Source organism: Sabethes cyaneus, chromosome 3 (assembly GCF_943734655.1).
Source record: "Sabethes cyaneus chromosome 3, idSabCyanKW18_F2, whole genome shotgun sequence".
Taxonomy (NCBI): Eukaryota; Metazoa; Arthropoda; class Insecta; order Diptera; family Culicidae; genus Sabethes; species Sabethes cyaneus.
In genome coordinates, this window is record NC_071355.1 from 221,898,151 (window position 1) to 221,913,470 (window position 15,320).

The 15,320-nt window shown below is 40.6% G+C and overlaps 1 protein-coding gene across 1 annotated transcript; it reads right to left on the reverse strand.

Moving 5' to 3' along the window:
* Positions 1 to 4,755: 4,755 nt before the first annotated feature.
* LOC128740767 (uncharacterized) lies at positions 4,756 to 13,993 on the reverse strand. The gene is made up of 4 exons (XM_053836333.1): positions 12,893 to 13,993; positions 12,371 to 12,557; positions 5,504 to 6,663; positions 4,756 to 5,141 (listed from the first exon to the last, which is right to left on the reverse strand). The coding sequence occupies exons 1-4, from the start codon at positions 13,991 to 13,993 to the stop codon at positions 4,947 to 4,949; spliced, it is 2,643 nt and encodes an 880-aa protein (XP_053692308.1). The 3' UTR covers positions 4,756 to 4,946.
* Positions 13,994 to 15,320: the final 1,327 nt, after the last annotated feature.

The window sequence follows — 15,320 nt, forward strand, 5'->3', positions numbered from 1 at the left end:
ATTTTCCTGTAACTTTAATGTTGCAACAAGCGGCTCTAATAGGTCAGCACGATAGTGCAATATAACGGGAAATTTTCCGGTTTCTTTTTTTATTGCTCTTAGTTGCACCCATCAAAGAGCCAAAGTTCTTCATTACAATAAACCTAGTATCGATATGTACCGATTAGAACAGGTGATTTGAAGTTATAAATTGAAATCTATGTATTTGATATTTTAGACGAAAAGAACATTAACGAACCGTATGATGTTTGCGATCATCAACGAACAGTTATTTTGATTTTAATTGTAATTTGTTGTTTTGCAAGAAACTGAATTGAGAACAATGCGTTTCTTTTGCTTGGATTTTATGGTTGCTGTTGTTGTTGTTTTTTATTAGCAACACTTTACACTTCAACAGTGCATTCGTGTCGAGATTTTATGGTGAATGTTTGAATAATTTACTTTTCATAATGCAAGGAAAGCCTTTGTTGATTTAATTGATACTCTATTTTTACCGTTTTCATGTCTTCTTTCAGATTAGATTGAATTCCGTGCTGGAATTAATTCTCTTCACTTGTATTCGTAAAGAAAACATTTCAGTTGTATGTTTTGTTGCTTAACAAGCGCTTGTTTCACAGGTGTTTGCTATACAATAGATGAATAAGCTACTCTTAAATAAAAATGCTTACTGGGTTTTCCCAAACAGGAAGCCATAACATGGCTATATCGGTTTTATAATACATTAAGATATTTATTATATATTGTATTACAAATTCGTAGCAAACTAAAACAAACTAATTGGTAAAAAACTTTATTACCTGTTTGGTTGAAAATTATTGTTAAAAAATGAGAATTACACTTTTAATACCTCGAAACAGTTAGCCAAGAGGCCCGAATGTTTAAAAGAAAAAGTTGCATTTTTTGCAAACATCATGTAATATTTCCTAAATTTACACTAAAAAAGTTAACAAATGACATGTTTCTGTAAATAAGAAGAAGAGCATGGCTTTTTAATGAAGCAAATCAATTTGGCGGCCATCTTGGATTGATTTGGTCGCCACATTAGATTTTCTCAGAAAATCACCTTTTTGCGATTTGGGCGCACCATTTTTTTTCAGACCACCATTGAGTATCTGAGAGAAATTGCTACGGAATAAATCGATCGAAATAGATTACTTTCCCCTTTGGTGATTTTTCATGTTGCAAAAAACTCAAACTTTGCGACATCATTGAACCATGCCGAATTGAAATTTTGAACAGGGTGTTTTTCGTGGCAATTAACAGTTTGGATAGTGCCCCGTTAAATCCATATTTATTGGTACCCTAGAAGTATGAAATAGACCCTATAGTGGTCCTTAGGCTTTTATCCAGCAACTCCTTTCCCTAACTTTTCGTGGTACTAGCCGGAATGCGAGCAATCTTAGCGGAGATCGGGTAGCAAAGCCCACTACGAACTACCCAAAAAACATTTTTTGAAGAGCAGTTTATTCAACCATTATACAGCCAATATCCAATAAACAAGCGCTTGATAAGCTGTTATTCAACAAAAATGTTTGTTGGGTAAGGTCGTATACCGACAAGGAAGAAGGCCCTCATGCTAATGCTATGGGTGTAGTAACGCGGAATAACCTCGTTAGTCTTGAGCGTCTGTTTCCATGTCAGAAGGCGCCTTTTGATGGTTTGACGATTCCTCAACCAGGCGAGCTTTTGTGCTGCAGATTAAGAGCAGCTCATGACAGCGTTTGATCCGGAGCAGGCAGCAGAATTGAGAAATATGTAGTCTCGGCTCAAATACGGCAACCTAGCTAAACCAAATAACTACGGAAAATCAAGAAAATTCGACGCGAAACGTGAGGGATCGACGAATAGAATGCTGGATACCTGGAACTGTAGATCGCTGAATTTCGTGGGAGGCGACAGGGTGCAGCTTGAACTCCGAAATTTCGACATCGTGCACCACAGGAGAACTATCGCAAAGGAGAAAATGCGGAGGATCCATGGCGGCAAGGCCCAAATTTACTGGAGCGGTAAAGCGACCAACGACGTAAACCCGACGACAAGAAAGAAGCGTTCTATGCGCAGCTAGAGACAATATACGATCACTGTTCGCCACGCGACATCAAGATCGTTATGAGGTCGCAATCGCAGTGCTAGGTGACGTAACCCCGCGTGCACGAAATGGTTGGTTTGACGGGGAATGCCAACTTGCGATGGAGAGGGAAAAATGAGCTTGGAAAAACTATTTAAGTATTACCACGAGGGGGGAATGTGGGGAAGTATTGACGACACGCAGAGCATGGTCAAGTAACACCACGATCTTGAGGAAAAAAAGCGCCTGAGGAAGGACAGAGATCGTGAAGAGCTAGAACAACTTTTCCGGGCAAATGACACAAGCAATAAGTGCTATGAGAAGGTGGACCAATCTCGTACAGAATACACACCGAAGGTTGATATGTATAGGGACAAGGAGGAAAACCTGACCACAAAAGAGCGCGAGGTGGTTGACGGGTGGAAGCAATTCTTCGATGGGCGCCTCAATGGTGATATAACAGAAGAAGCGGCACGGAAGTTAATCTAGGAGTACCTACAAACTATAACAGCGTCCTGACTCCGGCGAGAAATCAGACAACTGAAGAATCTTGGAATTAAATAAAAAACTTCAGTCAATTGCAGAATAATGCAGTCGCCGGAAAGGACCGTCTTCCGACAGAACTGTACAAAAATGGCAAAGAACCACTAACAACGGTACTTTGTTGGATAATTTCAAGGAATCGGGAGGAGGAGAAACTACCGGAAGGTGTGGTTTGTCCCATCAGAGCAATCGGTTCAATTGCTGTAATTACCACGACATTACATGTCCATTCCCAATAACAAGAGATGTCGTAGGGCAGAATCAGGCGGTCTTCATGGGGGCCCGCGCTGGCGGGTACGGTTCAAATTTTCTCTCTCCGGCAAATCTTCCAGAAATGTCGGGAGTACAACGTGCCTACGCGTCATATTTTCGTGAATTTCAGAGCAGCATACGATACAGTCGAGCGCAAACAGCTGTGGCAAAAATGCATGAGTACGGTTTTCTTAACAAACTGACGTGGATGATTAAAGCAACCCTGGAGCGAGTGACGTGCTATGTGGGTATCGGGGGCATTCTCGAGTTCCTTCGAATCGCACAGAGATTTGCGGAAAGGGGGTGGACTGTCCTGTATGTTATTCAATATCGCTGTTGAAGGCGAGCAAGATCTTCAGCAAGAGTAGCCAACTCCTTCGCCTTGGTAGACGACATCGACATCATTACTAGAAACTATGGGACGGCGGAAGTAATCTCAGACTAAAAACTAAAAACGGAGGCTTAGAGGATTGGGTTACAAATCAATGCGGCAAAAATCAAATATATGGTATGAACATTTGGGCAGATAACTTCAAGAATTCTCTACAAATTGGTATGCAAACTAATTGCAGATACTTGCAAATGGCTAAGATATTCGGATTTTTCATCAGACGGATTTTAACCTAAAATCAGTTATATCTTATTAATTAATGCAGATAAAGCAAAACAGCTTTCAGCAAATATATTCCTCTTTCATGTGCAAAATTTTTTCTAGAACATCACATGGAGCTGTCTGTTGAAATAAACATGTTACAAGAAGAAATGTGATTTGAGGGGTTGTTTATAAACAAACGTCTATTGCTGAAAATGGGTACAAGGTAAATGTTTGATGTATTCAGGAAAAATACTTGCTTTTTTGAAATGAACTTGAAATTGCTTTATCTTTAATATTTTGAAACCAAAAAGGTGTATAAAAATTTATTCAAAAAGTTATTACTTAAATTGTTGTTAAGGTAACACCTAAATATTGGACGACACCTTCAAAAGATGCATCAATGTTTCATTTAAAAAGTTGCTAAAAGTTGCGGAGTAAGTAATTCTTGCCTCCAAAAACACCTACATGCCAAATTTTGTTCCATTTGCTTGATTAGTTCTCGAGTTATGCAAAAATTTGTGTTTCATTTGTAGGGGAGCCCCCCCCCCTCTTAGTGGGGGTGGGGTCTCTACTCATCATAAGAATCTTCCCTGGTCCCAAAACCCCCTACATGCAAATTTTCACGCCGATCGGTTCAGTAGTTTTCGATTCTATAAGGAACATACCGACAGATAGACATCCATTTTTATAGGTATAGATTGTGATATTAATTGTTTAAAAATAGAACCACCATTTTGGATTAATAATTAAACATGTATACCTTTGAAAGGTCGGTGCAACACTTTCCGTTTATCTCTGGGCACGCCAGTACTTCCATTGCATCGTACTTCAGTTCACTCAAAATAATCAAATGGGTGTATGTTGCAATGAATTTAATACTGTGTCTTCCAATCATGATTACTTTTAAACTTAGAATGAGTACTTACTAAAAACTGTCTGTATGAAATTTCCGAAGTCTAGTATAAATTAATAAATAAAAAAATCCCATGTAGTTTTTTTTTAATTCAAAACTATTCGCCGTTTTCTTGGATGACCTATTTGCAATATGGAACAACTATTACAGTCATTGTCATTTTTATTGTCATGGGTCATTTTAGCTTTATCTGTCGAGTAATGCGTGAATACTATACTGATTGATAAAATTGTTACTCATACGTAGCACTAATAATTTGATCAGTCATTAGGTGATATTTAAACGGTAATTGGCAGCTAAAGCCAAAATGACCCGCAATTGTGTGTGACTGACGGTATACGGTAATTCAAGGATATATATTCGGACAGAGCAATTATTGTTACATTTTATACAAACTTAAAATGATTTTATTGAGCATGGCATGGGTACAAACCCTTCGGTTACAAACGTTGTTTTTGTAAGGTTTGCCATACCCTGGCATAAAATTTCATCCTTATCAAATCTTTCATTCCCGACACTTTTTTTTTGGAAATGTTCGAAGCAAAATCAGTCTAGCCGTCGCAAAGCTGGTCTATTTATTTGCCCGTTGTGAGGCAGGTAGTGAAACTCGCCTGAGCCTGCGCTACCACATCCTGAATGTCAGCGGATACAGCTGCCAAACATGTGCTGACACGAAGCGTTTGCGTAGCGTCAAATACCGTGGCAATCGTACCGGCGGCGCCGAACATGTCCATGATGCGCGTCCCCAAGTCCGTAAACGCCATGAAAACCTGTTAGAACGCAAGCAGAAAAGATTATAGTACCTATGTCTCTTGAACCATTTTTCAAGTTAAACCATATTTTTACATTACGATTTTTAAGCGGCTCATCACTAGCATTGAAGTCACTCACGATATTAGACGGATAAGAAAATGTTGTCGTGATTGCTTTATGGCCAATTTGGTTAGTTCACATTGTCATACAATTAGAAAACGAAAATGACTAAATGAAACAAAAATATTTTGATGTGACTTTCAAATTAAAAATTGATCAGAATGATAGAAGAGAAAAAAGTTCGCGCAAAACATGGTTCTACCTTCGAATGGAACCCAGAATTGGACTACACTGAGACAGTTAGAGCAATAATACCTACCGCTACACTGCATTGCCCGTTCGCAACCGTACAGAGGTTCAGCTTAACGGCTGCCGCGTTAGAGGCAGAAACTATACTAGCAAGTTCCGCTGACACTGTCGATACCATCATCGAAACACTGCTGGTTTCGGGAGTCACGCAGCCCCCTAACAGTGACATCGCTACGGTATTGCCCTGCAGCACAGTAGAGTACTTATTTAAGCAGGTGGCGGCAAAACTGCTCTGGCTGGTTGAGGCCGTAGTGATCATGGTGTTAACTGCCGTGGTTATGGCCGGTGTTATTAGCGCTTCCTGGTCCGTTAGAGCGGTTAGAGTTGCCATTAGAACACCTGCTGCACCAGTTTGTACTGTAGTGAGTGTGGTTTGACTCAGGCCTGGAAAGGCGGCTAAGAAGGTGTTCAGAAGAGTCATGTCTCCCATATTGTACATGGTAGACTTGGTTAAAACAGCATTGTACGATGATGTGATACTAGAAATGGAACTGGCTGACGTCTTGGCAATCGACGCTATGGCATCATTCACGGCCTTAGTAAAAGCGGTCCAGGGCTTGACTAATGCGGCTACTCCTTTATTGATAGCTGTATTTGTCTTCGCTACAATAGATACGGCGGTTGTTACATCCTTATTGACGGTGGTGACCACGGCACTTACAGATGATATACCACTAACTAGAGCTTTTAGCGGTGCAGCCACTGCCGCTGCAACGTCCGCTGTAATAACTTTTGTGACGGTAGACGCTGTATACGGAGGACTTGCACTTGCAACTTGGACTAGCAACATTTGAAAATTGGTAAAAGAAGTAGTGGAGGCTGTAATTGCGTCTAACATAGCTTGCAGGCCAGAGGTTAACGATGTGTATGTGCTGGCCTTAACAACCGCTTGCAAAGGTTGCACAGTTGTTTGTGCAGTTGTGATAGCTGCCTGTGCGGCTGTTAGCGCTGTTTGGACTGGAGTAAGTACAGCAGTTGGATCACAACAGGGTGCTGTTAATGCAGTCTGAATGGCGGTGAACAGACCGGTAATAGGAGTTAGCAAATCGGTACCTAATTGCTTCAGAACGGTCAACGCTCCACTTGTATCCAAAGTTGGGTCTATCGTTATTCCCGTGATTGCTGTCTGCAATGCTTTAACACTAGGTGCAATTGCAGTTTTTATCTGGGCTGTAGTCGAAATTGAAAACGACAGACCGAAATCACCATTAACTATCCCAACGGTCGCAAGGACGCATCCTAGCAAAAGACACTTATTCATAGCACTGCCGGTTATTCGCTTTTCCCTGATACAACTAATTTGGCTTCAAAAATCGCACTGTACCAAAAGCTAGTCTAACCTTTCCTTTATATTTATACAGAACACCACCGCTGTGCCCTCTCCTATACAGAATACCAACTTCAAGCATAAATTACAGGTTAATCTTATGCTACCTTCTCTCAAAATAGAGAAATGCGAGATCAAAGGGTGATAACCTTTGTCGTGTTCTACTTTATAACGGGATGTATACGCTGTTCAACAAAAAAAAATGGAAGATCAATATTTTATCTTTTAGTAGAAGCCAATATTTTCATTCAGATCATATATGGATGGTACCATGTCGATCTCAGCACCGGTGCCATGCAAAGTAACGACGCTGTCCACTGGTCGTCGAAAACGGTGATACTGTTATGAATTAGGCCAATAATCTTCATCGTATCCCGTCCCTTTCCCCAAATTGCCACACGATGTTATTTTTTCTATTTCTATGTTGGAGCCGTTCCACACTTTTACATCTAAACCTGGAACGGGGAGATGACGTAAATAGAAAAAAACCAAAAATCCATTTCTTTTATCATTCTCTGCTATAGATATGCTGGTTTCGCTTCGCAAGCGCTAAAGAGAGGCTGCTTTTCGTTTTCAACGTTTACGTGGCCTCTGATACATATTTCTCCAGTTAAACGGAACAGTGGGAGCCAAAATAGAATATTTAAAGGCAAATAGGCAAATTCAGATAAAGATAGAAAAATATTAGAAATTCGACAAAAAATATGGCGATGGTAAATGATTTTTATTACACAGGAAACGTGAAAATATGACATCAAATTGAAAAGCTTTTGTGTTTAGAACGGTTAGTTCGACAGCCATATTGTATATAAGCCAATCCAGTACGCAACATTACATATGGAAAAGATCTATTCAAATATTTGCGATTTTGCTCATATTTCTTTAAGCAATGAAAATTGCAAAGTAACCTGAGAAGCGTTAAGGGGACATAAACGACCAAAAATTTTGAAAAATATCATTATTTTTTTATTTCAGATTTTGATTCTGCAGTCTTTTCCGCTTATTTTGATACTAAATTTGTAATGATCCGGGCACGGGAAGTGGTCGAAAAACGATCATACACATAAACATTCCAGTGAGCTGTGGAACAACTTCGGCGGAATCAACCGCCGCTCCTGGAAAACCACGATTTTCAAACTTTATGTACCTTTTTCTCAGAAACTACACAACGTATTGGAACAAACTTTTTTTTGTTTTGTTGGTAGTAGCTTAGCAAAGACTTTTATAACTTTTGAGTTTCGTAAACAAAACACAGCTCGAGAAAAACGAAAAAGAAGAAGAAAAGATGCCTGAAAAAAATAAATTTTGTTTTCTTTTTCTTTTTTCTCTGACTGTGTTTCGTTTACAAACCTCAAAAGTTATAAAAGTCTTTGCCAAGCTACTACCAACAAAACAAAAAAAGTTTGTTCCAATACGTTGTGTAGTTTCTGAGAAAAAGGTACATAAAGTTTGAATATCGTGGTTTTCCAGGAGCGGCGTTTTATTTCGCCGAAGTTGTTCCACGCCGCACTGGAATGCTTATGTGTATGATCGTTTTTCGACCACTTCCCGTGGTCGGATCATTACGAGTTTAGTATCGATATAAGCAAAAAGACTGCAGAATCAAAATCTAAAAAAAATAATGCTTTTTTCAAAATTTTTAGCCGTTCATGCCCCCTTAATAATTCCTTTTGGCATGCCACGGTAACTAACGGGTGGCAACTAAAATTTTGGAATTTTTTTCTCAAGCTGTCAAAAAAAGACAAAGATACATGAAGAAGATCTAATTCAACGAAATTAAAGATACATTATCGATTGTTGAAAAAAATTAGTGCACATTTGAAAACAGTCCGTAATCGGCTGTTTGGCGAAGCTTCCGTTTGACGTTGAAACAGGAGCGTTGTACGGCCATTATGTCAACTTTGCGAATGCATCTCTTAATTCTACTAATCACCTGTTGGCAATTTGCGGCTCTCCAGTTATTTTTGTACACCAAGGAACTCGAAATCCCGAAGAAATCTTCGATTGGGCGCACTGAGACAGATTTTTCGGGTCGTGGTTTTTGGGTAAAAATGTTATCGAATGGGTATTCAGGAACGATTGTGTTTTTTTGGCGTAATGCGATGATGCTCAATACGGCCAAAACACGTATTGTCCATCTGCATGATATTTTTGTAAAAACGGGATCAAAAGTTTTTTCAAACATTCGTCTGGTACATCTTAATTGATAGCCAAACCAGAGGGCTTGTTGTTGAAGAAACGAGAAAGAGAACGATGTCCTTCTGCGTCCATAATTTTGACTGATCTTTCACTACCTTGCTTGCGAATGGTTGTTGGGCATCTTAGGATATGGTAAACAGTCGTAGCCGCAACATATTTGCTTTTTAAATGTTGTACCGTATACTTTTTGCCGAGATTTCTGTTGCAGTTCGAAGAAGTGAACAACGTGCTCCCGAAATACCTCTTGTTTCGACGCCATTTTTAACAAAACCGCGCAAGCATAAACAAAACAAACATATTTACAAAAAGAGGAGAGAGAGAGAGCTAAAACGTACATACTCTTCTTTCTCTCTGAGCTCGTTTGTTGTTGAGCATAAGGGCCGCGAAAAAATTCCAAAATTTATTTTGTGAGTGTATCAGATTTCACTGAATGTGAAAAAATGGCTAAGTACCTTGTTTCACTTACTTTAAAATACCTAAAAATATGTTTATGAAATTATTCTAAAAAATGCTCTTTTTTCATTAAACTTAAATGTGCGACCCCTAAATCGCAACCAATGTTGACGCCATTTAAAAGTTTTGGTGTAACATCCGAAGATATCATTTGAGGAGTGAGCCCTCGGGTTTTATGACATAGTCCTCGGTGGATACTAAGGTCGTATAATGACAGGGAAGAATGCACTATGTTGTGTCAGCACTATAAGATGGCAGCCCTATCACGAGACTCGATAGCGTGGCCCTAGTAAGTCATCCTACCTAAATCTAACAAACTACGAACAATCAGCGAAATTCGACCCGGAACATTCGGCACAGACAAAGGCGACGAAAGAAGGACTGAGAATAAATACTTGATACGTGAAACTGCAGATCGCTAAACGCTAGCGACAGGGTGTTGCTTAATCAGTTAGAACCCCGAAAGTGCCACATCGTGGCACTGCAGCAGATCTGTCGCAAATACGAGAGGGTGTGTAGGTTCCGTAGCGGCAGGCCCAATTTTACCAGAGCAATGGCGCGACAAACGAGCTGGGAACGGGCTTCGTAATGATGGGCACAATGCAGGATCGCGTAACCGACTACGTGTACGTGTTAAGGATAAAAGGCAGTTTTTTCAACTACACCATCTTAAACATGCACGAAGGGAGACCCGATGACGAGAAGGAAACGTTCTATGCATAGCTGAAGGCAGCGTACGACAGGTGCTCGCCACGGGACATCAAGATCGTCATCGAGGATATAAACGCCCAGGTCGGTAGGGGAGCAATCTACAGGAATCCCCCGAATAACGCGATGGGTGGTACTGTACACCCAACGCAATATCTCAGTTGTTCATAAACCAATAAAGTTGATCTTTGGTAGGTAGCCAGGTGATACCAGATACTAGTAATGTACCAAAAATCAACTTGATTGATTGATGGACAACTAAGAAACCGACACGAACGATGACGTCCAGTCCGATGCCTCTTTGCAGCTTCCCGAGGCCTGGTGATCAGAAGCATTTGACCAACGAACCTTGAATCAAATTAACCATATTCTCATCGATGACCGGTTTTTCAACATCACCATCGTGCGCCCCTTCGAGATGCGGATATCGACACGGACCATCACCTAGTAGCAGTACATGTACCTTCAAAACTATCGACGGTTTATACTTCGCCCTCCTCGATTAAAAATTAGAGAACCCACGCGTTGCCGAGAACTACGCGTGCGTACTGGATGAAGCTCTACCTTCCTCTGTAGAGTTAGGTGTTAAGCCGGATGGAGTAGGATAAGCGCGGTCGTCAATGAGGCCGAAACCGGGGTCCCAGATGAGGAAGCCTCGAGTGCACGAAATGATTGGTTTGACAGAGAATGCCAAGAAGCGATGGAGAGGAAACAACGAGCTTGGAAAAACTATCTAAGCATTACCACGAGGGAGATTTTGGCCAAGTATAGAAAAGCGCGGAATGAGTTGACCACGATTCAGAGGAGGAAAAAGCGCCAGAAGGAGGACAAAAATCGTGAAGAGCTAGAACACCTATGCTGGGCTAACGAGACGAATAGGTTCTATGATAAGTTGTATCAATCTCATAAAGGACGCACACCGTGGCCTGATATGTGTAGGGACGAGGAGAAAAACTTGGTCACAAACGAGTGCGCGGTGGTCGACAGGTGGAAGCTGTTTTTCCAATAGCAAGAGCATTCGTAGGGTAGTACCAAGCGCGATTTATAGCGGTCCGTGCTACTACGGATCAAATTTTTACTCTCCTACAAATTCTCCAGAAATGTCGGGAGTGCAACGTGCCCACGCATCATATTTTCGTGGATTTCAGAGCAGCATACGATGCAGTTGAACGCGAACAGCTATGGTAGATTACACACGAGTACGGTTTTCCGGACAAAGTGACGCGGCTGATCAAAGCTATCCTGGAGCGAGTGATGTACTACGTGCGCGTTTTGGGGACACTCTAGAGTCTCTTTCAAATCTGGCATCGAAACGAGAGAACTCCGAGATCTACAGCAAAAGTAGCTAACTCCTTGCCTTCGCAGACGATCTCCACATCATTACTAGAAACCTTGGGACGGCGGAGGCATTTTACGCCAGACTACAAACAGAGACTAGGAGAGACTAGGGCCACGTCACAAGGATGCCGGACGACTGTGCAGTGTAATTCGTTCTCTTCAAGAATCACACCGGCACCAGAAATAGAGGGGTCCAACGTGCTAGATAGCTCGACCAGGTTGATGCCGATTTGCGCGTGCGCAGCGAATTAGTGACGCCCAGGAGCCCAGGACCGAGTAGAATTATTGATACAGCAAGAGCCACCTCGGCTCTCGGCTGATAAAGTAAGTAAGTACGTATTGCACCTAGGACTTCATCATCAGTGTCTTTCAGTAGTGTTCAAAAACAGACACTGATGAAGCCTGTAAGTGTTCGAGTGGTACCAAAATACATATAACGTAGGTGAGATAGTAAATTTTTACGAACAACTAAATCCATCTACTAGTAATATCTTTTGTAACTTTTAGTTCCTTTTAATTGTTCTTATTTTGCATTTATTGCAGTCTTTACTTATCAATCGCCGTGAAACTCCAACTAAACCCTTTGACCATTTTTAAGGTTTGATCCACCGCGTGTTAATGGAACATTTCTTTCAATACTACTGAAGTAGTTTTAGAAATATTATTATATTATTGAGACATTCCTCAATTGAATTGAAGTAAGTTTTGCCCAGGAAAACGATTGAAATGATTGCTGTTCATATAAAAGCATCACACAAATTTTAATTCTATCATCAAACGCTTTATTCTTGATATATTTCGGGAATGAACAATGCGTAATCAGTTTATCGCAAAGTTTGTCTATTTACTTGCCTGTTACGAGACAGGTATCGAAACTCGCGGCAGTTTGTGTTATCACATCCTGAATGTCACCCGAGACAGCTGCTAAACATGTACTGGCACGAAGCGTTAGCGTAGCATCATAAACCGTGGCAATCGTGGCGGCTGCGCCGAACATATCCGTGGCGCGGTTCGTCAATTCCTCGAACGACGCGAAAATCTGTAAGAATAGTATTAGTCTAGCGGTTCGCAATAAAATGAAGTTTAATAAAATTTATTACGCCAAGGGTAAAGCAACGAATTTGGAACAACCCAAAGTAAAAGTTGAAGTTATATTCCACATTTGTTGTGGGTTCTGTGAGCAACTTTGGTAATCAGAACCGCAGTGAGTGTGCAATAAGCTTCAATTTTTATATAGGATGTCTGTTGAACTATTTTGATCTAAATGCAACCCATATTGTTACAATACGTTTTGGATGTATGTTTAAATATGTTTCAGTTAAGTGGGTAAGTCCAGTGCACTCAAATGCATGATAATAGTGAAACAATACCTACCACTTCACTGCAATGCCCATTGGGAACCGTACAGAGGTTCAGCCTGGCGGCTGCCGAGCTGAAGGCAGAAACTATACTAGCAAGTTCCTGTGATACTGTCGATACCATCATCGAAACACTGCTGCTTTCGGAAGACACACAGCCCGATAACCGTGACATCGATACGCTATTGCCCTGCAGTATGGCAGAATACTTGGTTAAGCAGGTGACGGCAAAACTGCTCTGACTGGTTAAGGCCGTAGAAATCATGGTTTTAGTTGCATCGACAATGGCCGGTATTATTATCGCTTCCTGATCAGTTAGAGCGTCCATAATTGCATTTAGAGCAGTTGTTGCACCGGTCAATACTGTAGTGAGTGTAGTTTGGCTCACAACTGGAAAGGTGGCCAGGAAGGTGGTCAGATCGGACATATCTCCGCCATTGTAGTTGGAAGCCTTGATCAAAACTGCGTTATAGGATGTTGAGATACTTGCAATGGAACTAGTTGAGGTCTTAGTAATCGATGCAGTGGCGTCGTTCACGCTTTTAGTGAAAGCCGTCCAGGGTTTGACTAATGCGGTTACCCCTTTGTTAATAGCTGTGTTTGTTTTGGCAACAATAGTTGCCGCGGTTTTTATATCTTTAACGATGGCAGTCCCTATGGCAGTGGCAGATGTTACGCCACCAATTAGAGTTTTCAGGGGTGTAGCGACGGACGATCCAATGTTCCATGTAATAACTTTTGTGACGGTAGACGCTGTGTATGCAGGACTTGTACTTGCAACTTCCAACAGCAACGTTTGAAGGTTAGTAAAAGCATCAGCAGCGGCCGACGTTGAGTCTAACATAGTTTGCAAACTAGTGACTATCGAAGTGTATGTGGTTGCCTTAAGAATAGCTTGCAAAGGTTGAGCAGCAATCATTGCAGTGTTGATAGTTCCCTCTGCGGTTGTCAGAGCTGTTAGGACAGCGGCGATTGGATCACAACACGCTGCCGATGATGCAGTCTGAATTGCGGTGAACAGAGCGTTAAAGGGTGTGAATAATTCGAGGCCTATTTGCTGTAGAGTGGCCATTGCACCGCTTGTATCCAAAGATGCGTCTATTGTCAAACTCGTCATTGCATCTTGCAATGATTTTAAACCAGGTGCAACCGTAGATTTCACCAAAGACAAGGTCGAAATCGAAAATGGCAGACCGAAATCAGCATTTGCTATCCCAACTGTTGCAAGGATGCATCCTAGCAGAAGACACTTATTCATAGCACTGCCGCTATCGCTTTTCACTGATACAACTAATTTGACTTCAAAAATGGCACTGTACCAAAAAACTAGTCTAATCTTTCTTTTATATTTAAACAGAACACCACCGCTGTTCCTCTTTCCTTACAAAATGACAACTGCAAGCATAAATTACAGTTTAATCTTATGCTACCTTGTCTCACAATTAAGATATGCGAGATCGCGCGATAATAAACTTGGTTGTGTTCTGCTTGGTTCTCAACAATGGATGTCCTAAACTTCGTCTTCCAATGGAAGGCTAGATATTTTTATTCGAAGCATTTATTGGTGACACTTTATCGATCTTAGCACCTTTGCTATTCATAGTACCGACACTGTCCACTGTCGGTCAAAAACGATGTTACTGTTATGAATGAAGCCAATAATCTTCATTGCATCCCGTTCCTGTTCCTAAATCGCCACATGATATCATTTTTTGTTTTCATTTTGTAGATATTCCACAAATCCACACTAGTGCTGCTGTATCTAGAAATCTGATCTGATGATGCAAGAAGAAAACAGTAAAATTTCTACTTTTTTATCATTTTGTGCCACAGATAAGCTTCTTTGGAAACACCTCCATGTTTTCTTCACGTTTCTTGGCCCCACTTTCCGATGCCAACAACCGTCGAAATCAAACAAAACGACAGAAACGGGAATAGAATGTTTGGAAGTGCCTTAGTAAAAAAGACTCGCAATTCGACATAAAACAGCAATTTTAGTTCTAAATGTGGAGAATTGATATTCAAATTGACAAAGCTTATTTATTTCAAAATTATCGTTTCGATAGATGTATCGTATGGCTCTTATCGGCCAACATTTAACTTATTATTAATTTAATCATCATTTATTGGTCAGAACAAACTCACCCATATTTGCAGCACGGAATAATTCTTATTGCCATAATTACGAAATTTTTCTTTTTTGAAAGCTTATCATGATTAAAAAGCTACTTACTACGTTCAAGCTGTCTTTTAGTTTAGGTGTTTTAGTAGGTAGTTATTGATGTCTACTAAATACAGTTAAACACATTTCGAAATAAGTTGTTGTCTCGTGTGTTGGTTTGCACCTCTTTAACAAATATTGTACTTTTTATCAATTTATTTGTAATTGACATTGAAATGAAACTGGAGTAATTGTAGAAATCAGGACCACAGCCAGAATGCCC

Coding starts and splice junctions, on each gene's coding strand:
- LOC128740767 (XM_053836333.1), bottom strand. CDS start 13,993: ATGACGAGTTTGACAATAGACGCATCTTTGGATACAAGCGGTGCAATG. Junction 12,558..12,892: donor ATGGGCATTGCAGTGAAGTG/GTAGGTATTGTT, acceptor CTATTCTTACAG/ATTTTCGCGTCGTTCGAGGA. Junction 5,142..5,503: donor ACGGGCAATGCAGTGTAGCG/GTAGGTATTATT, acceptor GCGTTCTAACAG/GTTTTCATGGCGTTTACGGA.